This window comes from Apteryx rowi, unplaced genomic scaffold (assembly GCF_003343035.1).
Source record: "Apteryx rowi isolate R43461 unplaced genomic scaffold, aptRow1 scaffold_154, whole genome shotgun sequence".
Classification (NCBI taxonomy): domain Eukaryota; kingdom Metazoa; phylum Chordata; class Aves; order Apterygiformes; family Apterygidae; genus Apteryx; species Apteryx rowi.
The window spans coordinates 223792-248095 of NW_020447797.1; the positions used below are offsets into that span (position 1 = coordinate 223792).

General features: G+C 40.4%; 1 protein-coding gene across 10 annotated transcripts in view; it reads right to left on the reverse strand.

Moving 5' to 3' along the window:
• The window catches only part of CDC27 (cell division cycle 27), a 33609-nt gene extending 9305 nt beyond the window's left edge, over positions 1–24304 (reverse strand). Inside the window, exons 1-14 of one of the 10 annotated variants that reach the window (XM_026059206.1) lie at positions 24005–24304; positions 17698–17773; positions 14208–14355; positions 11929–12054; positions 11043–11140; positions 10489–10643; positions 10162–10376; positions 9327–9441; positions 7258–7386; positions 5329–5444; positions 4740–4839; positions 3867–4074; positions 2838–3010; positions 1262–1414 (exon numbers count right to left, since the gene is read on the reverse strand). In XM_026059206.1, the coding sequence (XP_025914991.1) occupies positions 1262–1414; positions 2838–3010; positions 3867–4074; positions 4740–4839; positions 5329–5444; positions 7258–7386; positions 9327–9441; positions 10162–10376; positions 10489–10643; positions 11043–11140; positions 11929–12054; positions 14208–14355; positions 17698–17773; positions 24005–24031 (1839 nt within the window). In that variant the 5' untranslated portion in view covers positions 24032–24304. Of the gene's footprint in view, positions 1–1261; positions 1415–2837; positions 3011–3866; positions 4075–4739; positions 4840–5328; positions 5463–7257; positions 7387–9326; positions 9442–10161; positions 10377–10488; positions 10644–11042; positions 11141–11928; positions 12126–14207; positions 14356–17173; positions 17333–17697; positions 17774–22656; positions 22876–24004 lie in introns of those variants that run through there. The other 9 variants (XM_026059205.1, XM_026059214.1, XM_026059215.1 and 6 more) reach the window with 9 other exon arrangements.

Below are 24304 nucleotides of genomic sequence, written 5' to 3' on the forward strand. Positions count from 1 at the left end.
GATTTACATAAGACTACATATCTACCGTTGCTAGGATGAAACACCAGCTATTTAACCAGAGCACGAGAGAGAGACCTTTCTCCTAGATCATAAACAACAAGAATAAAAATTTAGTTTGCGAGGCAGGTAAGACTGCACGCCCCTTATATAACTAGACAAACCAAAACAGAGGTCAAGAGTCCAAGGGCACCCCCACAAGTTTGCAGCAATTAGATACTTTGATTATTAAAGCTTTTGGAGCCATTGAAATGCTAGAAATAAAACATCTCACATCTAGGAACAATGAAGGGGGGCAGTACGTTCTCTTGCACTCTCCAGCTACCTCCAATTGACAAATTTGGAGTTTGCAGAGTGACAATTATAGCGGCAACCTCCTCTCTCCCGCCTGCTCAGCGACCAACATAGAGACTGTAAGGACATCGCAGCCTGTGGTCCCTTGCGTTCCCAAATTGTTAGCGTCATTGCCAGTTCCCACAGCTGTTCTCCTCTGCTCACATTAGAGTTTGCATTTTTCTTGTCCCCACACTATCTTGCTGCACATTACAGACCAGCTGCTTCACAGATTTGCTTTTTTTCGCTAGTAGACAAGCTAATAAGAGGGCAAGAACAGGATTCTCTCTTCCAACAATAAATCCCACTAGAATCTAATTTCCTCAATTGTGTTAAAGCAAACATTTTTATAAAGAGACACATCTTTATTACTCATACTGCGGCACTTATTAAAAGATGCCTGACTTTCTGCATATCATTTCTTTGTACTGCCATACACCCTTTTGTTCAATGGCCTTTTCGAACATAATATTGCACATTTATGTCAAAGAAATTTAGGCTGACTATGTTTTGAGTGCCAGTGAATTAACTAAAGCAATTAAAAGGTGGTACAGGATTCCTTATCTTGAGATACTGGCAGCAGCAGAACAGGAAAAAGATCTGCAGTTCTCAAATCCATTAGGTAACACCCCATGTAACAGGAGTGACTGACTGATCCTTGGTCTTCCTGGATGAATGGTGCCAATGCAAATTTAAATAATCATTAACATATAAGAGGTTTCAACCTGTTCCATGTAAGCTGATATTTTAAGAGGCCATTTCAGACATCAGTTCAACAGGCAATCCTGCCACCTCCCTCTCCAGTTTTACCATGCAGTTCTCACATAAGAATACACTCGAACTAGACCGGAGTTTAGAGTTTTGTTCTGAATTATTGATCTTGCCACATACAGTTACTTCTCTTCTCATTCAACCTAACAGCATTTTATACCTCTGGTGAGTTTTTGTCCATGTCTGTCAAATCCTTTGAGAGAACAGAAAGGGCAACATCTTTCTGCAGATGCCACAGCGTGGTGGAATAGATCTCCATGCCTTCTACTCTGTAGTTTTCAATCCTCCGTACTTCTGAGAATATCCTCTCAGCCTAAGAACAGAAATCAGGTTTAAAAAACAAATTCCACTCACCAAAGCAGAGCACATAGGTCAACACTGGAAGCACCATACATCCAAACCGAGCATTCTCTTTGCTTTGTAAATAAGTGTACTAGGCACAACTACCGTGGTCCTGTGGTGTTTTTAACTTCCTCTTCAAACGAAGGAGTGACTACCCCACATCTAGCTATGGCAGGCAGAAATCCAGCCAGCCTTCCCAACTGCCTGACTCAGATTACAACACTGTCTTTACTGTAGTGCACAAGTGAGGCAGAAAAAGCTATCAGCAAAAAATAAGGAAAACATTTAGCATACGTGTACAGGCCAATTATGTTTATTAGCCATTCTAATAGACTTCAGGGATTGTATTCACACCGAGTGCTAAACCCCTCCAAACATGGTAGGGCATGTTAAGTACAAGGAAAAAAGACAGTATGAGAATCATAGTAGTGAACACGGATGGTGCAGAGATGGGAACAGGGGTAAGCACACATGACAGTGCACAGAGTATGGCTTCATTTTCATAAGAAACTAGTACACTTAGGAACAGCTGTCTAATGAAGTACTTCTGATACAGACATCTATTTCAGAAACTTGAGTTCCTTGTACAGGTTACAACACTAAGCAGCAAAGGAAGATGACTAGCTTTAGGAAGTTATTTGGGTCTGTAGCCTCAGTTTTCAAAAGAAACTACACATAAGAAGCTAAATGGGGGCAATGATGCTCCATTTCCGATCAGATTGTGTGCAATTTAAAAAACACTTCTGAAACCTATCACATTTGTTCACAGTGAGTCAAGAAGTGTTTTAGAAACTTCTAAGGAAACTTGTCTGTAGAGAATGAGCACATCAGTTATCAGGACAACAGCAATAAGAGAGTTAAACTGCTGGATGCCCTTAGCTGCTCAACTTTTGTTTCTGAACCACAGTTTGACATCACCTCAGCTGTGCCAATGCAGTCATTTGAGGCTGCAAAGGAAACTAGGTCATTGAAGTCATCTGCATTAACTAAAAATGGTGGAAAGAAGCTAAGTTTTTTGTTTTAGAACCCAAATTGTTTCAGTGATCTAATTTATGGCATTGCAGTACAAACAGTTGCATTGGCACAGCTGTGAGTGAAGAGGAAGAGGCAAGGAGGAGAGTCCAGTGACTGCATGCAAGAGGAAACAACTGAAGCATTAAAGAGATCTAATGCACAAGAGAGCCTCTTCAGGAAAGCAGAATGACTACTGATCCAGGTTCAAGATCTAGATCCACTCCAGGCATAACTTTACTATTCAAACCTAATGCTTATACAGCTATCTGTGAAGGCCACAGAAGCTCACAGTTGAGAAAGTCCACAGATTTTGTGCAAAGTTATGCAAAATGAGATTGAAAAGAGTAAAAAAAAAAAAAAAGACTACACACTGTTCCTACCTGCATATATTCCGCAAGTTCGAAGTAAGCTCTCCCAATTTGGCACAGCACCCAACCAGTGTTGTAGTGGTGAGACGGTAAATGGCTTAAAATATTTATCGCTTCTTTACAGTTGTAGGAACACAAGGCTAAGTAACCTTTCCCCATGTCACGAAGAAGGCTCATCAAACCTTCTAGGAAAAAAAAAAAATGCAATAAATAAAAATGGAAAAGACTGCTGAGACTTATTACTTGAAACTGCTAATCCCAGAAGCTATTCACTGTGGCATGCATTGCTCTCGAATTCTCTTACAAGAATCATTCACGGGTTCCCAAACACAGGTTTATATACTCCTAATTTAGGCATAATATTCTGAACATCAGCCCTTGTAATGGAAGTCACATATTGACTTTTTTAAGCCAGCAACAGAACACTCAGAAACAAGGAAACTCCAAAGTTCAGGGCAAGTAGAGCTTTACATTTACAGCAATGATTCAAACATTTTGTTAGGTCTGAACAGAGTTTCCACGTCTGGTATCCAAGGATACATCTTCTTGCTGCCTGGAAACTTTATTGAGCCAAAAGAAAGGAATTGGCAGTTTGTCTAGGATTTTCTGACAACCTGGATAAAGACCTGTTTTTAAGTAAACTGGATATAGGGAGAAAGAAAAGACTATACAAACCCAATTTGGGGAGAGTAAGACTCGATTACATATAGCTCCTTTGACTCAGTTTCCAAGGATCTTGCCTGGCAATATTTTAATGTTAATCACCAATAAGGACAACAGACTGCAAGATGCATCTGCTTACAAGTAGTAACTTTTTATTACTTCTTCCCCTGTTCTCTGTAAGTTAACTGGAAGATACTGAACTCATCACACTTGATAATTATACAGAGATGATAGCTATGGGCTAACCAGAGCAACAAGAAACAAGCAAGACCGGAGCAAACAACATTTTTTCTCATTAAACCTTAAAAACGTAGATGTACATTTTTAGATTACATAGATTGTTTGACTCTACTACATTCTGACAGCATTCAAACAGACCTGCTGCTGCCTTCTGCAGCGTAAAAGCCTGAATCTGTGGTGTGACAGTGGAAATTTTCCCTTCTGAAATGATGGAAGAGTCCAGTTTGGTAATTTCCAGACTATCATTTATGTTTGGTTGAGTTATTCCTCCCTTATTTGTTTTACTTTTTGTTTTTCTGTTTGGAATCTTAGGTGGAAATTTCATTTTTAATTTTTTGCTATTTTCCTGAAAGGAAGAAGAGTAAGAGTTACATATGTAAGAATCTTAAATTCAGATTACTAAACTTGCAAATGAATTGTGAAGAAATGTACGTATGTATGTTTGCAGCTTTAACAAGAGTGCCCAATGACTTTAGACTTAAGCATACAGATGCCTAGTAACCCCACTGAAGGTTTAGTTATTCTTTTTAAAATGGCAAATGTTCACATCTCCTACATATGGTCCCGGAGTATTGTATTTTGGTGTTCTTTTCCATTTTTAAGTAACAGATAACTGAAATGAAAACAGTAAGTTGTTTGGGGCAAAAACAAAACAACCCCCACAAAACTGCCTCAAATGAATTTTTCCATAAATATACCTGGACAACACAGCCCCTTTATCAAATGGGTTGACAGCTAGCAGGACCACTGCATTTGTCATCCCAGCACGTATTTTTGTTTTTGTTCAAGACACTTTTCCTCCTACTCTTTTAGTTGAGCACTCTTGAGAGCTGAAAAATAACCTATAGCATCATGATATGTTTTGTACAACCAGGTATTTCATAAGCTCTGCTTATTATAGAGCCAGTTCTCAAGCTCTAGAATTGCTATGCATACAAAGAAGTTTTGTTAGTGCAGTGGCATGGGTAAGAAAAAACCCACAAGTTTGCAAAAATGCATGCAGTTTGTTACCTTTGTTGTAGAGCTATCACTAGTAAATAGGCGAGAGCTTCTCCGAGGCAGTGCATTTGGGGGAGCAGCAATTGTTGGGCTCAATACCTGAGGTGTTGTACTGAAAATAAGCAGCACATTAAAACTGAAGTTCTTGGTTCCACTTCCAGTAAAAATAGCTTTTATACTTGTTTTAAACATAAAGATGCGCAGGCACTACAGTGCAGGTATTCCCATCTCAACAAGATGGGAAAAAAGTCTGCTGCATATTAAGAACACGAGCAGAATTTTCTTCAAGCTACTTTACCATTTACTGATGAAATGGTTTAACTGCAAAGGAGATTTTAAAACAAACAAACCACCATGCACAAGCTTCCACCTTATCCATGGAGGTTTTTAAAAACAAACAAACAAACAATAAACCCAACAACCAACCCCCCCCCCACCCAAAATCACACACCCACATCCACCCACAAAACCCCCCTACCCACACTCCTTCCTCATCCAAACAGGAACACTGCAGAAACATCCAAAAAGGATGAAAAAAAAGCCAAATTCATTCAGAAAGGAAATGCAACAGGTAATACTAAGATAAATAATGTTTTCCTACCTTGTCTGTGGGCCAGAGCTCTGTGTTTGTGCAACAAGGATTGGAGTGACTTCCCGGCTATTTCCACTTTGTGAGAAGACAGATTTTGTTCCAGCTTGGCTTATCCTGGTGACAGTCTGCATAACACAAAGTTTCTACAGGTTTGTTATTATGTCCCTAAGAAGTCTCAATCTGTTATAACCAAACCAAATCTCTTCTGCCTAACAAACATTGCGCAAAGAAGAAGAAGAAATATAGATTCTTTCAGTACAGGATTATTTTCCAGAATCATCCCTCCAAAGTATTTCTCATTCTGCTTGTAAAATACCAGTAACACCAAATTTATGAAAACTTCATGCTCATTATTTGAAAGGTATGAAATCTCTCCATCTAGTGGTAAGAAGAAACTATATGTTAAATGTTTGTGCAAGAATAAAAGGAATTAAAAGATACTGTATTTAAAATTCCTTCTCTACTGGGAGAAAGTTGTACAAAGGAACAACCAGGGAAAAAGCATTTTTGAATTATTGTATTACAACCATATCCAGAAGCTATTCGCCATTAACACCCCACTATGGTCCTTACAGTACAACTTCAAGAGAGTCGCTGCCCTGAGGATTTCACAGTAATTTCAACTGTCTGGTTAGCATAACTGTTCACAGTATAAGTCAGTATTTCACAAGTTAAATCATTACTGCATGAGCCTTTGGAGAGATACAAAAATAACCTTCTTCATCAAAAAGGGATCTGCATAATGCAACATAGAAAGTTAAGAGAACAGAGACCTACAGCCAAGTTAACATAGGACAGCAAATTCTGCATGTCAGCTGAGCAGTAAGTGTCCACATGCACATTTTTTGCCTACAAACCCAAGAAAGCACTATTCAGGTTAACCATGTTTTCTTTAGAAGTTACAAGTCACATTGTCTGTGTATTACTTGCCACAGGTTACAAGCATGTAAGACAACGTTGTGGTGCTAAGTCACATTCTACCTTCTGTGAGCAAAAATGTGCATTTCGATGCCTACCCTGGCTCAGCTGATGTGTGGGAACTTAGACCTGTGATAACTTGATTGCGAATCCGAGTCCTACTGAACAAGTCTGGAGAGGAATTCAGAGCATCTGGTGCATAGACCTCCTATAAAGGATTCAAAGAACAGGCCCTTTTCTTCACTTTAAAGAAAGCTTAAAACACATCTTTTTGCTTCCTCTAGGCACCATAACATTCAGCTCGCAATGCCCATTTGGAAAAGAAGTTCTTTAAGAAACAAGAAATCCACAAGTGTGATGCAAGACAGCACAAGCAATACTAGTTTATTGATTATTTGACTGTCCTGCTCTTCCCTTTCAATTTATTTGATATCAGAGGACATTTTAGGCAGCTAGCAAGCATGCTTGCCCACTCAGATAGGAAATCTTTGGATCCATCCTAATGTTTCATTCGTTTACGTAAAGGTTTCCTAGGAAACTGCCCCCGTAAGTCATGCACGTTCTAGCCACAGCTACACTAAACCTTCTCTAACTTGGTAATTTGAAGAGCAGAAGTGAAACCGGCCAAGTAATTATTGACATTGGACAGAGTATGGCTCAGAATTCTAAGCTATTTATTACAATGTGTTTAATAGCTGCACGTCGGCAGCCATCCAGATGTGGCCGGGTAGAACACATACACATGGATTAGTGAGATTTACCCTAGATACTCTGGTGCTGTACCTAGCAAAGCAACAAAAAAGAAGCAAGTACGCCTTCATCTCTTGAAGCTCTTCATCTATCATGTAGCACACAGGTAAGATTAAAAATCTCACTAGAATATAAAATAAAAGCAGATGAGTACTACACTGGCAAGTTACGCTTCACTATTTCATTTACAATTTTATACAGACTCTCAATAATTTAACAATATACTGCCTAAAACATGCTATCCTTACAGCATGACAGCCACAGTGTTACCTGAGAGCGCCTTCCTACGTGTGCACAATCAATCCCAAGCCAGTGCTTTTCAAGTGTGTCACGCAAAAATGGTTGGTCCTGAGCAACTAAAGGATGGGAATCAGGATCAGCCATACAAAGCATGCTGTACTGTGCAGTACAGAGCAAAGGCAAAAGAGGTCCAGTTAAAAAAAACAAAAAACAAAAAAACAAAACACAAACAGACAACCCCCCCCCCCCCAAAAAAAAAACACACTCGTAAAGGTGCTAGTAATGAGATGTCTTCAGACTTCTTAATGACTTGGGCAACAAGATTCCAGAGTTCCCAGGCACAGGCTTCAGAAGACTCCCTCCCCTCCAAAAAAAGCTGAAGTTATCTGCCTGACTGCTTTTGTTCTGATAAAAGTCAAAGTTCTACTTTTTGAGGAGTTCAACACTATTACTCGTGTTGAACTCTTAAGAGTTGGCTGCCTACAAAACACTAGCATCCCTTTGGGCAACTTCTAGATTTACTAAAAATATATGAAAATATCCTCAGTTTTTTTGTTTTTGAAAAAGGAACAAATGGTTCTGTCATCAACATTCCACCTCTCATTTATCACTATGGCAACTATGGCAGTTGCTTACAGAGTAAAAAAGCAAATTTTTTAGTTTCCTCTAAGCAAGGTTTAGCCAACTGAAACAGCACCATTCTACCAGTCAGCTCTCCATGGATGACCAGCAGTATTTTGATTACACTGGTCTACAAACTAGAATTTAAGGACTGCATGCAAGAAGCTGAGTTTCAGCTCACTCTAGGCTTCTATTATTGTTTAGAGTCATTCCTGAGAACACATTAAGAAAGCCAACTTCAAGTTCTGGCTGTCTTCAGACTCCACCCTGCACACACAAAAGCTGTGAAGGCTTCATAATTTAAAAAGTCCTAATAGTCCATTCCTCTCTGATTGCAGGTGGACGGAAGTTATAGCACTTGCCTCAGGTTGCCTCATATGCCTGTTGAGCAACAGCAGCGTGGCAATGTGCACATGCCTGGGCGCTGGAGAGGACAAAAAGTAGCGATGACTCCTCACCCCCAGCTCTCAGTCGTCACAGGAAAGGGGGAGAATTAACATGCCCCTATTCTGACTTTGAGAAGGGCCAATGCCTTGCTCTAAACCCCACAATTAAAGTGCAAGATTGCAGTATTTGTGGAGGACAGATATGTTCTCATCCACTTCCTCCAAGAAACAATGGAGGAGGGGAAACATGGACATGAGGGGGGAGGGGGGGGGAAAAACCCACAAACCAAAACATGCATTTAAGTACTAAATATCCGCAACAGGCCAGTTGTGCATAAAGAGACCAGGAAGGCCTGATCTCTTAGCAGAATATTTTACTGAGGGCTTATTTTTATTAGCAAGAGAAGATTATTGCTTATCTTTATGAAACTTGAGGACAAAAACCCAACCTCCCTCCATTTTCCTATCCAAAGGAAGTGACATGATAAACTGGAAATACGTATAGGGTAGACATCTTTGCTTGATTTTTTTTTTTTTTAAATACTGCTTTGTTTGTTTAGTTGATAAGATTTCTTTCAAAATAAACACTGTGTGTTGAAGCTTTAGAAACTGCTGTTACATTGAAACAGTCTGTTCTACAGTGGATTTGATTTCAACTGTCACTTTCTAAAAGTCTAAATAATTTTGCCAGGATGATACCTGACCTGCTATAATAATCAAATTAAAAGTGAACTCCTTTCCCCCCAACCTTGCTAACCTGTAAGTATTGGTAAGCGGGTGAGCACTACCCTATTTTGCTGCATTAAATAACTGTTGGGAAGAACAGATTTTTTTTATACTTCGTAGTATATACACATAAATTTTCACTGAATTAACCAAGAGCATTTCCATGACTAAAGGGGGCTGTAACCAGTTGCTTAGGCAGCCAAATTCTATTTCAAAAATAAGTTTGTCAGCAGTGGATAAATTGGGTTCTCCTCACTGTCAGCACAATCCAGCTCACATGCAATGTTTGTTTTATTTACATTATGGAACTATATGGCAATGTAAAAGTCATACAGAACAACAATCACATTCTAGAATGCAAAATACCTTCTTTGAAGGTGCTCCTGTAGATGGCACATCAATCACAGAAGAAGAGTTTGTGTAGTTTTGCAAATATGATCCATCACCAGGGCTTGGGGTTTCTAGCGGCAAAATTCCAAAGCTTTATAAAATAAAGTGGAAATGTCAGAGTATTAGACCATGAGAGCTGGCCTGATTCTGTGGTTAAAGCAGAGACCCAGAAGACAAGCTTTATTTCAGAACTAGTCCATTGATTGATGTTAACCCTCTAACAGCTTACTTAGCATCTATTCTCATCTATAAAAAAGATGCTTTGGTAGAAAATATTCTTATTCCTAAGATTTTAAAGATACAGAATGTTCTTAGCCTGCCTGCATAATAATTAATACAAGAACAGCCCAAATAAGTGTTATGGCTTGTACCATAATACCCTTTCTTTAAATAAGACACCATATAGGAAAGAACATATTTAAGTGTTCTTTTTAGAAGACAGCTATTCTTCCAGAAAAGCTCTTAGAGCAGCTTTCCATATTAAATAGTTTATTTCAGAGGAGAAGCTCATTCCTTTAAAGATTTTTCTAGTGTGAATGTTGCAACAAGCAATATACTGAATCAGAGTTCCTCTCTTCTAATCACAGAATACCGACGGCTTCTTTAAGAAACAGAAGAGATGAAGAAACAACACTAGGGCGGAGAGCTGCCACCGAAGTTGTTTAGCTTTTGCTCCTGTAGCATTACTTATAATGCATTACCAATATGGTTTGTGCTGCACATCATATTTGGAAATGCATCTCCTGTTTCAAGTCACAAACAATATTAACAGTGGTGCTAATTACAAAGAAGGTCCATCTCAAGGCCTCACCTTGGAGTTAGGGGGCTCAAAGCTGCAGGTCCCCCCAGCAAACTCCGCCCAGTTTTTGGTTTATTTTGAGCCTGTTTAGACAATATGGCAGTTCCTGATCCAAGAGGGACAGCATCTGGTGAAATCACAGCTGAGTCAATGTAAGACATGGAGGAATCCGTGTTCAGGGAGGAATATTTTGAATTGGAGGATTCTAAGTTGAGTCTATTCAACTCCTGAAAATGGAAGACAGCTGTTAGATATTCTTGCAGTGTCGYTTCTAATTAGTATCATCCACTTAAACTGGGAAGACTGCTTTAAATCTCCAAAGATTTTAGCAAAACTTACAATTGTGTCTTGTGGCGTTTCCATAAGGACAGTCTCAGACTGTCTGTGGGATATGTTGTGATTAGATACCAATGTTGTGCAAGTGTTAGGCAGGCAGCTGCTGAAGTTTTGTAAAGATGTTAATTTAAACGTTTGGTCAGGGTCTGGTTTCTCACCTGTAAGATTGGAAGGAGATTTAACTAGAGTTATTCCTGAGTCTACATGCTGAAGGTCTGGGTTGAAATGAGGAGGACAGTAAACAAAGTATTCTAAAAGGGGTGTGTTTTTATTTCGTTATTTTGAACCTCCCTTACACTAAATCAGTAAGGTTCTTCCATTGCTAACTGGACAATCAGTTTTATTAATAACAGACTTGTTTTTTAAAGTTATTCTCAGAAGCAGTCTGTGGTATTGCTCCCCAAAACAATCCTGAAGAATTCTGTGGGTATTTTCCTTACAAGTTCTGGACATGAGTAAAAATAAACCTTCCCACGTGGAGATGGTAAATCAGAAAACTTGACATACCCAGAAACGTAGAAAACACCTTCACTAGGGAAGCAGTTCTGCAGACTTACCTATTTCACACAGTGATTCAAAAGGGGACCAGAGGAAAGGATTTAAACTAAGGCTCTTTTGGTAACATTCTGATCCTTTGGCAAGCCGGTCCGTCTTGCTGCAAAAAGAATGCAACAGTTAAGGGAAACATAAGAACAGCACTTTTGTTCAAGATAGCTTTCCAGTAGAGCTGAAAAACAAAAACACGTTGAGAACCACAGCAACATTCCTAACTTTTTAAGCCTCAGAAACAGAGCAATATTGAGTTGTTTTCAAGTTATCTGAAGTATTTAGAGGCAGATGAAAGTCATTTAGATTCATAGTCCCCCCCCAAATTACTGTACCTAAGTGCTAGTGTATACTAAGAAAGAATCCAAGAAATCCTCTATTGCTATTTAAATTAATCTGTTCACATTTACCAAAACCTTTCTTGTATCTAAGCAAAAGCAAAACACTTACATATGTAAAGTTTTGCTGACAGGCATTAGTAAATTGGAAAACTCCTCAAAACTTTCATTTGAAGAATACAGCTATTCATCTTTAGAACAGATACAGGAAATTGAAATGGTAACACTGAGGAACTGGCCTTGAGAGTTGCACTTAAAGAACACAGAACAAGCCTCAAGTTATTAAAAATTACTCTTAGATTGCATGCTTAACAACCTGGAAAAGAGGCCTTTATATTTTCAAGCGCTCAGAAGCTCTGTGTGAAAGACAAACTATGCTTGTGTTCCAAGTTAGTTAGCTTCCATAATAATCTATGTGCATCTAACATACTCTAAATTTGTTCAGGCTATGTAACCCAGAGAGAGCTGAACCCGGTGGGGACTGAAAGTTTCTTGGCTAAGGTTTGATCTGGTCAAATTGAAGTGCATGCTTTAACAGACAAAATAAAAGTAACTTTACCAATAGACATGTCCCAGTAAGGAGAGCGTAAAGCATGCAGAGTCTCCAAACTCCGTAACAATGTCATCATGGCTTTTCTGTTTATTCAACACTCCACCAGACAAGATCTGCTCTCCTTCTGCGAGCCTTTTTAAAAAACAAGAGGTTTAAAGGGGTTACAAGGCTCACAGTATTGGTAGTCCAGTGTTTTCACCCTGCTGCAAACAAAAACAGAAATCCATTGTCAGTGTTCGAGTTCCAAATCACGTCCAAACTAGCTCCTAAAAAAAGTGAATCTTAAATAAGTGATTGATTCCTTTAGTAATGTGGAGGAATGCAATATTCTGAGGCCAAACATCTCTGCTGGGGTGTGGGAGTAATCACTCACACTATTCCAAAAACAGAAACACATAACGCAAGATGATTTTTGCAAGAGTACCTTATCTTAGGTAGAACGCTAAAAGAAAGCAGTGGGGGGAAAGAAATCCTCTAGCCACTTCATTTTTGAAGGCCTTTTACCGGTAACAAGCTAAGGCAACAATTGGGAAATCAAGCCAAACCAAGTAACAAATGCATCCTGCAAGGGTCCATGCACTCAGTTCTTCTGATCCAGTACTGGGATATGGCACAAACTTTGCATTTTAATGCCTTGGTTTCTTACAAGAGAAGAGCTCAAAAGGAGAACAACGGCTTATCTTGCATCTACTACACCTGCAGTGAGCAACACTGCTCACTTGGGACGGGTTGCACTATCAAGCTTGAAAATTATTTTAAACTGCCTTTTTTGAGGGGAAGGGAGGAGCTTCTCTGGCACTTCAACCCAAAACCTGCATAAACAAATCATCTCCTTTACTCCCCTCCATGTAAAGTTATGCTGGTATGTAGGTGCTTCTGTCAGTGTAACCATTCCCATAAGAAAATAAGGTACACGAGCACATTTATACAGATGTAACTGAAATAATGCCAGTGACAGTTAAATTTTACAAATTTTCTTTTCTTTAGAAGTTGTTAAGTTTTTTTTTTTAATCCCATGTTTCTAACCAAAAGCTGTTCAGAAGCTATACACACACCAGACTTTGTCAGAGGAAGGGAGAGAGAAAGAATGACCAGCTTCAAACTTATTCCACAGGGACCTTTCCAAGTAGAGCATTAACATGATTTCCATCTCAGCAGAAAAAGCTGCAGAGAAGCCTGTATCCTAATAACTCCCAAAGTGTTAGAATAGTGCCAAAAGAAACCCAACAAGTCAAGATATCCTCAACACTCCAAAGATGTCAAAGGACTTTGGAGGGGGCGAGTGGGAGATAAAAAGCTTTTCCTGCTGCCTCTCAAAGACAACCTGCATTTTGATTACATATTGTGGGTAGGATCACGAACACTGCAAAATAATCACATCATACTGCATCAAACTCCACCTATTACCTAAAGAAGTTAAATTTTTTTGTTGCTGAAAGAAGGCCACTTGTTAAAAACAAGCTCTTTGGTAGAGAAAGATTTACAATTCTGGAGAAAACCTCACAGTATTTCAAATATTTTGAAAAAAAAAGGTTTTTGCATCCCTTGCTCCCTCACCTGCTCTGTTCTGCATCTCAGTCATACATTGTGTCCCACATTTCAGCTTTTAAAGCTGAAAAGTCTACATAGACGTGAAATACTCATTACTGAACTCTCAGGGCATTAGGGCCTGTAGTTTAAACAGTATCATTTTTATGTACTTGCTGTTAGACAGACTCCAGAGAATCAGCAAGACCCCCTGACACTGCTATGTCCCTCTTAAGGTTGATTTTGATGGTGAAAACAGCATGCATCCTTGGGTGTTGACTTAAGGTTTTTAGTAAGATTTGTCTGCCATCTTTTTCCCCCATTAGTAAGTAACGGGCAAAGAGGAGGAAGTTTACTGTTTTAGAGGTAGTGGCCTGTTAAACTCACACTAGAAAGACTTGATGAAATAAGTCAAGATAACACAGTTAGGAGGAAAATAAAAAAGTATCAGAGAGACACAAAACCAAAACAAACACTTCTCAGATTAGTCTCATTCAGTCTTCTCAGCATCAGCTTTTCTCCCCCTACACAGTTTGGCATCTCCTTTGCAAGTTATTCAATACCTTTTAGAGGTTTCTGCAATATGGGCTAATGTGCATTAGGTCCATATCTGAAAGCAAAGTGAAGTACTTATAATCTTTAGATTTGAAGGACCAATGAATTACCAGTTTCTGCAATGTGACAGCTTTCAAAGAGAAATCCAAACAAAAAAAAAATGCATTTGTAACACTGGTACAGAACATAGAGGGTTTACTTACTTGCTGAGGTCAACACAACATTTTGCAAGCAGGTATTTACATTGTGGGGTAGTACAGCTGTGTCCCTTTAGAAGCCTGTATGCTTTATATGCCTTTCCTGAGCGGTAGTAACACGTTGCCAGTAAAAACAGTGCTTCTTCTGAATGTACTAAAAAGCAACAAAAAGAGGAAAACATTCACTTGTCTTTTTTTTTTTTTTACCATTTTGATACAAGCAATCAAGGTGTAAAAGGCAGCTAACAATAAGATACAAAAACCCAAGTACCGATGCTCGAGACTGAGACGTGTTTCCTTTATTAGTTAGCATATAGCGAACTTCAACATGCCATTTTCTTGTATAGTCGGACCAACTTTTAACATCCACTTCGCAAGAGAACTTTGATCCTTTTGGCTACCCAATCTAAATATGTGATTTGCCAGCTTGTTGTTAAAATCACAGCAAGTCAAGCAAAGCGAAGCTGTCATTCCCAGTACAGCAGAACTACTTTAACAACTTGTTGGCCACAGCAAGACTTGGCTCAGAATATTATCACAAAACATTTCCTAGTAACACTTTGCACTAGCTTAAGCAGTGTAGAAACACTGGCACAATGATATCTGCCAGGAAGCAAAATAACTTTTAAGCAGGGAGGATCAATTTCAGCCAAAGTAGCTTATTTAAAAGTTTTAATCCTAATTTCAAATCAGCTTCTCCTATTTCTATTTTTACTTCTGTTTTTTTTCCCTGAAGATCTTGATTCTACATTTTCAAGTGACTTATTAAAGCAAATTTTATGATTTTAATGACTATTAAAGCAGAACAATTTCCAGTCACCTCTACCCCTAACATTAAATCTAGTCCTTTTTGCTGCCTACACCCATTTCTTTGGGCACATGGCTTAACATTACCATTCAGATGCTTTATTTATGCAAGGAAGCAGTGATAAGGACAAGTTTTCCTGGAAATCCTCTCCAAGTTTAGCCCTGACAGGTTTCTAAGTTCTGAATGAAGTAGTCATCTTCAGGAAAAATAATCTCTACCTAAACCAAAAGCTAGAGTAACCAAGAGGGAAGCATTTCTCTATCATAGAAACCGAAAGTAGATTTGATTGTGTCTGTTTCAACATTTCTTCCATAGCAGAGAGAATGTTCCATTGCAGCACATAATATATTCAAAGAGCTTGACTTGGCATCCAGTTTAAGACTGAGCTCAGACTTGCTGATTTTACTTGTGATTACAGCATGAAGGACAGACAGCAGCTCACCCCTGAAGTGACTTTAAAACCGTACTGCACGATTGGAAGCTGGAAACTAAAATGCCAGAGAACCATGTTGATATGTTAATTCTACTGTTAAGCTAGTGATTGTGTGAAATATTGGTATGTCTTCATTTTCACTCCCTTTTCTGGATTTTAAGCAAAAGAAAAGAAATATCCCTATACAGTCAGCGATTATGTACAGCTATGGTGTTTTACCCTATTTGTACTTCCCAAAAGTTACTCTCAAATTGCTGACACTCAACAAGCTATTTTACTTCAGAGAAAGGCTGCCTATGAAGGCAGGCAATTTAAAAACTCGAACAATTTCAAAACCCACATTAATTTATGCTTTTCAGAATGCACTACCATGCAGATGGAATTCAGCATTAAAAAACACCATATAATTATGGTGCTTCTTCACCTAGCTATGTGGGACTCTTGTACAACACATTTTGTATACTGATTTTTCTAAAAAAGCTGTTTGGGCAGCCTGCTCAAGTCTTTTGCTACACTGAAAACAGACTAAAGTTTGCATTTAAATCAAAACCAAATAAATTAAAAAATACAAATAAATCAGCAATAAGAGTTTGTGTTTGTTAAATCAATTCTTTTATCCGCTAACTTAATACACTTCAAGAATCCTTGGAAACTATGAAGCCACATGCTCCCACAAAGACACTAATTGCAGGTGGACAACCCCCCCCCCCMMAAAAAAAAAAAAAAAAAARAARTTCTTTTCAGGGTGAAAACCTTATGGCCATATGGAATCACTGTATTCAGGTTCAGCAGCTTCTGCTCTGCAGTACAACTACTTATTTTAACCAGAAATCAGATGTTTTGTTAGTAGTTACGTGAACCAAGCAATTGCTCGTTGTGTTCTCTCAGCACTGCTGTCTACCAAAAAGAGCTGAAGCATTCTTGTAGGGTATTACTCCACAAGGATAATGTCAGTATATCAGGCCGTGTACTTTCTCTTGGCTTCAGCAAAAAGGAGATTCTCTTTGTTTCTACAGCCTTGGTAATTTCCTTCTAGGATTTTCCTGTATCTCAATGCACTGTATTCAGGGTAAATTTGTCATCCCTAAAAACTATTTCCTTTATATACACCTTGATGGCAACCCTAAGACTCCCATAATATTCTACACATTTCTCATTTGAGCACCAGATGGAAGAACCCACATTTCTTGGGTAATCTTGCCAAGACAAGAGGAAGAAAGTCCTTATTTCTCAAAAATTAGATGTGTGCTTCCAGTGTTAAGTGCATTATGGGCACGTCAGGCAATATATTGTTGAAAGGGAAACATTTAATTGTAAGACAGAGCATGAAACAGAAAGTGTTTTAATTAGTGTTATAAGCTCAAATTTTGTTTAGCATGAAAAAATTAAAATGCGTATTTTTCAGCTTAAGGTTTTATTCTCCATGTTAGTGAGTAGGGGAGAATGTGTTTCACAATAGAGAGGAAAAAAACCCTGAATATCAGTATCAAGAAGAAAGAAGTAGAGAAGAAAAAAGCTTATCTGAAGCCATAGAGGAAAAGATAAGAAATAAAAGGACTAGAGCACAAGAAGAAAATGGTCTTTGAAAGACCTGGGAAAAGTAGAGATTTGTGTTACTGCTGCCTGCTTAGTATCCAAGATACATCATAGATCTGGCAGCATTATAATGAAGTAACAATTAACAAGAATAGAATTGGAGGCATCTATTCCATTTTATGTTCTCACTCTCACCATCTCAGTTTCACTTTATACATATCTCTCATCATCACAAGACTCTCTCATTCAGGTATCTCACCAATCCACATATGAGAACAGGATTACTGGTGAAGCTAGCTCTTAATATCAAGAAAGTCTGCAGAATTTGTGTACTACGTCTATCCTCAAGCGCCCCTGAAAAACATGCAGTTCTTAAGGTAATTAAAAAAAAAAAAAGAAAGAAAAAAAAGAAGCACCCCAAAACCCCACAACTCCCCCGTCTGACACCTAACAGACCACTGGAAACATTACACTTAAGCACTTGACTCCAAGTCTAATTTTTCTTTTCCTGCAAAAGGTGGTTTTACTGTAAAATAACATTGCCATTGTTACAAGACTTGATTTTTCAACTGAATTGTGAAGCATTCTTCTGCTTTCCCAGGCAGAACAAAGTTAACTTTTACTATCACAGCAACTGGTGCAGGACAAAGCAGGACCAGAGGCTTAAAATCCTAAATCAAAATTGAAAAACATCAACTTCACTTTTGCAAAATACACACCTTCTGCATATAATCTTTCTGCGAGGAACACTGCATCACGGTAAGCATAGTGGTTAAGTGCTTGCCATATAGCAGCCTGTAAGACAAGAAAATAAATAAATAGTTTCAAGTATTAGTAAGGAGATTCAGAATTCTAACTTAACACAAATGTCATTAACAGTCCAAGAATATAACTGGTGCTCACCTCTTACTATACACAATCATCTATAAACCTCAGCCAACATGCACTGAAACAGTGGGGAATGCTTCCACTCATTACTGAGTTTCAGCCTTGTACATAACTGAGCGTGGATTATTGCATACTACCACCAAATTATAACATATTAAGAAAAGGTGAGAATAAAAACATCCCTCAACCTGTTACTAGAGGATTTGGTTTTGCTCTTACCTCTTTGCAGTGCCTGAATTAATAAGAAAAAAGCAAGCTGTGGTACCCAACCCATTTTTAAAGACATTGTGCACAAACTCATTTTAACTGTCTTAAGATGAGATATGACAAACTGAAAACCAACAGGACTGGGAACCATGTCAGGGTCCGAGGCTGTCAATAGCGGACTGCTGTTGATTAAGCATACTAGGTATACAGCATTTTCCTTGATGAGACATCAGCGTTCCTTTAACAACCAAGATGAATGTGATCTGCTGCTTTTTGTTGTGGTGTTTTGTGTGGGTCTTCGCTCACCAGTCACCTCTTTCCTGCCACTGATTAAGGTTGTGAGGTATCACATAAGAATGCATGAAATGCAATGAGAAGGACAAACAGATATATACAGACATACACGAAGGCAAGTGACTTCTATGCTTTGCTCATATACCTATATCTGGCCAAAACCAGCTATCTGCCTAATGGTACTAATCTTCTGTTTTCATGGATGAAGTTAGAGTTTGGGATTAATACGTTAGCAATCAGAAGGCCTCAAAAGATGGTAGTGTTCCAGTGAAATGCAAGTCAAGTGTATGTTCAGGTGCGTACAAACTGTGTACTCCATTAATTTAAAGTAGCTGTCATAGTTACTCGCATCGTTGTCATTATTAGCAGAGTCAAAAGCAAGAGCTGTCCAGCAAAGGAACAGGTAATTTGCCTCAGATCAGATTTAAAACTGTTGTTATCTTTAAGAAGAGAAGTTCTTTTTCCCATCCCACCCCTTTAACATCTGCTTGGTCTTTCCTCCCCACCTATTAAAAGCTGCGGCATGCTCGCTTATCTGGGTTTGTTTTCTGAGGTGAGATGGATTGGTATCAGCACTGCGATTCCTTCCCATCTGGCAGTCTTGCTTGAGTTCCAAAGCAGTTTCCCATAAGATAGCAAACAGCCATTTTGCAGTAGTTTTGTCATTACTGATCCAAACAAGATTTGAACTCGTGAACTCAAGGCTCTGTGGTCTAATATTTCTCCAGTATTTATAAGCAACTGAAGACAAGAACAGAAACTAGCTTCTGATAATGTATCAGACACTCATCTTTTCCAAAGCTAATGATATAGCACCCAGTAATGCTATTCCCAGCAGGAAAAGCAAGTGCCAATTTCATTAAAAAAAAAAGTTCCAACATCACATACAGTTACATGTACCATATGCTGCTACTTCCAACACAAACTTGACAAACTCAGGGTGTGAAAAATGTGCGAGTTCTCTTCACAGGAAGCCTACACAGTCTTTATGAACGGTACACACCAGAGCTTCTAATTACTATATAGAATGTTATATACAAAAATCTCTACAGAGATCACTATTTTCTTCTATCAGTATATTTAAAAGCCAACAGGTACTTTTAAGCCCCTGTGAAAGTCTTTAAAAATGAATTCTCTTAGTTTGATTATTATACTGTGAACACTTTATGTCCCTCTGGTTGTATTTCACACTTCAGGCAGACTCTGTGGCTGAAGTTATCTTAAGTGACTACTCTGTTCCACCTTAAAAAGCTGCCAGGCCATATATTGCTCTGTGCCCCTCAGACAGCATGGCACAGAAAGTACAAGGCAGAAGGAGGATATTAAAATCTTTGAGACTACATCCAGGTTAGAGCAGCCACAAGGTTTCCTTTTGCTCTTGCTCTCGGAAGTTCTTCCTTTCCTCTACTGAGTCACAAGAGATATTCGGATGACCCTGTCCAGGCTGTGCTGTCTTCAGGTTAAAAACAGTTGTCTTTATGTGGTGGTAACTCAGCGTGCTTACAAGACAAAGGCATGGGGCAGGGGATGGTGGTGGAGAAGTCAACATCATTCAAGTTCTCAAACAAGAGCAGGTTGCCAGATGCATAATCTTGCTAAAGCTGAGACAGGACACCAGTGATTTTTTTCTAATGTGACTGTGACACAGACCAAGTTATACAACGTACTGGCTCAAACAACAGTCACTGCTAAGCAGTGACCCAGTGAAAGCAAAAAGTCAACTGGTAGAGTCCATGTTATATAAAAATTGCCATTTTGAAACCAAAGAGGTGCAACTTGGAATCATGCCTTCAATAGATAAACTCTGAAGACTGGATCCTTGCGTATACTGTCCTACAATAACAGAAAGCGGAAAGGAAGGAGGCAGGGAATCAATTACCTGTGCAGTAATTGTTTTCTATGAGAACAGCAGAAGTCTAATTTACAACTTTATCTCAAACTACCAAAAAAGATTTCTTGCATGCCTTTTAGGAAGCAAATTTTGAACAGGAACGTCTATCTCTTTACACAGTAGTAATTTAGTTTGTTCTAGTTCATTATATCTAGCCACAGCATTAGTGGCTTTGAGAGCACCGGGAGACTCCCAGGCACGCACATGACAACCGTTAAACCGGTGTATTCTAGGATACTTAAAGAAAACCCACAAACAAACACGTAAAATTCAACTGAACACCATGAAGAGTGGTCTGAAGCAAAAATTTGGGGGCCATTTAGCCAATGAAAACTAYTTAATCCCCAAAGACTTTAGAGTAGGACTATCCAATACAATTGGACAACTCGGCTTCTTTCCCGTGGTAGTCATCAGATTTTACAAGGAATCTGTCAATTCAGACCCAGAGAAGAAGTCTCCTCAGGAGCATGCAAAGCAGTTGAGAACTTTGGCTGCAATGTCTGTTCTCAGGGCTACAAACAATTATGGACAGGAGGGCAGCTTGAAGCATTTCAACAAAATTTTATTTTAACATGCTTTGCATAACAGATAAACCTCCAATCCTAGTTTCCCATTTTACTGAGCATAAGCATTAACTTGTAAATGTAAAGTGAATAAGGAACTCCAAAACTACCATACCAGCTACAGCTCCGTGGCAAAGCATCCTCAGAGAGGAAAGCAAGAAAACAAAAGCCTATTCAGCCAGATCCATCTTCTGTGCAGAAAATCCTGTGCATTGTCCAAGTGTCAATTTGCAGCTAAACCCAAGATCTCTCTTAAAAGATTGGGGCTCTCTTCTGAGTTACGTGACCTTGGAAATTATGTTCAAAGCTTTATAGSCTATTAACACACCCAGCAATCACTTCCTATCACAATTTAAGACTTGTTCAGAGTGGGCAGAGGGGAGGAGAGAGCTTTCAGTGGCAACCCTTGCTGCATTTCCTACTTATGGAAAGTCTGTYCATTATATAACTGAACACTGATAAACTGACAGTGCATTTATAACCATAACAACAACACAAACTTGGAGTTCAAGCATCACTCAAGTGGATCACAGCAGATGATTACCTTGAACAGTTAAAGTCTAAGAAAAGCATTCGTTTTCAGGATGTTTTTCAGAAATATTTTAAAAGGCATCCAATCTGTTTCTCAGCACATGGGATAAATGGCTTTATGTTTGAGTTGAAGAGTTTTAATTGACCACATCAGGAAGTACAGTAGAGGTCTGTTCTCTACTTAAATTCTGGCACTTTTATTCATGTGTGGGAAGCTTTTCACGACAGGAACTTCATATACTTAAGACTCAACATTTACAAGGCAATATACATGGAGAGATTTCATTATTTATCTGTCACACTTTGCATATCACGACTGTAAAGATGACAGTTTTTCCTGGAATGACAAACCCTATAGACATCTGCAAGCCTGGGAGAGAACAGACAGCTAGACAGCAGAAATCTCTGCAAGGACAAAAAAAAAAAAAGAGAAGTACTGTCAACTTTTATAAAAGTATTGTTAAAACATACAAAAACAGAAAACCAGAGATAAGTACTTGGACTCCAGCTAAAATGGGAACTCAAAAATACAACTGACTTAATCTRAATGCATACTGCAAGATGGAGACTGATCACCGGACACATTATATTAGTAACAAAACAAACACGAGCTGGTTTGGAAAGCTGCTGTAATACAGCAGTCCAGTCCCCACACCACTGCCCATATCTATTCCCAAGAAGGACTACAGGTGACTAAGGCAGCCAGGCTTCTGTCAAGTCACCAGCAGAGAATCGGGAAGCAAATAACTAAACAAGAACTCTGTTGGGGCAAGGGGGAGAAAAGCAGCAAGCATGTTTAGGATCAGCAGTTCACTCCAGCACAGTCAGAACCTGCGCAGAACCCAAATGTTGATGTCGTTTTGGAGGGTGCACTGCTTACTTCCCTGCCACTGAAAGCAAGTGGAACCAAGGCCACAGCTTAAACTTACTAGTATTGCTGTAAGCGTAGAATAGCAGCAAGGCAGACAGTAGTAGAACCACTGACTAAAGAATTATTTGGCATTTCAAAGTGGATGAAGTCAAAATGGATATATTCAATGTAGCAAAGTCCCATCAAAACATATTCAAGTTCATAAGAGCTTGAGTATGGAGAATGTTATTAGATAGGTCTTTACATTTCTGAAAGAAAATAAGACTGCGCATTTCTGCCAGGGAAGTCTCAGAATAACAAATTATTTTCCACTTGGTTAGTCTAATTAAGACAGTATTGGAAACATTAAATATTGTTTCCTGTCATTCACTCCAAAATGTGCATTCTTGCTTCCTTTTCTATTGTAATCCCATGTTTTCCTAGAATACCCAACTGTTGCAAAACAGCAGTCCAGCTCCAGCATAACAGCAACGGCTTGAGTACAACCGCTGCAGAAGAGGGACCAGGTGGCTGAAAGCATTTCCAGCACCCCATTGACTGCTGCTCTCCGAGTGGACCAACAGAACAACGGCACCAAGGACACAACCCCCTGGTCTGCAGCAGCAGGGCCATCACTGCCACCATCTTGCACAGACAGGCTCAAGGCAGCAGGGTGGTCTCCCACAGAAGAAATCTTTCTTCTCCCTCATCTTCTTCTCGTTAAAGGAAGAGAGGAGAGCCAAAAGCAATGATTTCACTATGTTCATGACAGTACGCAATTCCTATACTAGCAAAACACTTACAGTGAGAGGTTTTTAACACATCAAGGAGGGGGGGAAGCGTTAAAGAAATCAAAAAAAAAAAAATGGAAGCACAAAAAAGAGGAGTGGTTAATAGAAGATTACAGAAAGGCTGGTTAAAGTGATGTGCATATAGGAAAGGTGGAAAGAGGAAGCAACTTCTTTGGTCTGCAAATCCTGTGTTTTGGATAGGAAGACTAAAAACAAGAGTGGGAAGTCCATCAGGAGAACTGCAATTAGACTAAAACATGGTAGGGAAACGATGACATGTACATCATTTTCTCTTCTAGGTCTCTTATCAGTCTGAAGATACCAACTCCTTGGGAAATAAGGAACGTCCTTCATTTGCACGACACGTATAGAGCCGAGCACACCGTGAGCATTTAAAAGCAAAACGGCAGCAAATGCAGACAGGTGAGCGAGATGGAGAGAGAGAGAGAGGAATCAACAGGTCTCCCAGGGGACCTAAGGGGTGGGGGGAGCAGAAGGGCCTTTTCTGGAAGCAGGCTCGGCTGCGGTGCTGCGGGAGCCCGACACCTCCTGCGGGGAGGCCGAGTCCCCCCGGGCCAAGAGGGGCCCCCCGCACACACCGAGCACCCCCTCGGGGCGGGGGAAGCCCGTCCCAGGGGACGCACGGAGCGGAGAGGAAGCCCAGCAGCCCCGCGGCGGCTGCACGGTCCCAGCCGGCAGGGCAGAGGCGCCCGGGCCGGCAGGGAAGAGCCGCCGGGGCGCCCTGCGGCCCGGGCCCCGCTTCCACCGGCGGCGGCGGGGCAGCCCGGGGCCCGCAGCCCCCCCCCTTCCACACACACACACCGGGAGCGGGCCGAGGGCAGCGGGGATCCCCCGCCGCAGGAGAGGGCCCGGCGGCGGCGAGGCCCCCGCGGCGAGCGGGCTGCGGAGCGCCGCGGCGAGACCGGCTCCCCCCGCTAGGCCAGGCCGGGCCGGGCCTTCGGGCCTGAGCGCGGCGGCGAGCCCGAGCCCGTGCCGCCCAGGGGTCGGTACCTGGACGGGTTCCTGCAGCACCGTCATCCTGCTCCCCCCGACCTCCGCCTCCTCCTCGCCGAGCCCGGAGCGCGGCGGCCCCGGCCCCGCCTCAGTGCGCGTCCCGGCGGCGGCGCGGCGCGGCGCGGCCCCTGCTCATTTAAACTCCCAGCGACCGTTACCGGGGCAGGCGGCGGGGAGGGAAGGAACGAGGCCGGCCAAGCGCCCGAGCCCGCCCGAAGCTGGCGGCGGAAACACCCGAACGCGCCGGCGGAAACACCCGAACGCGCCGGCGGAAAGAGCCGAGCGCTGACGGAAAAC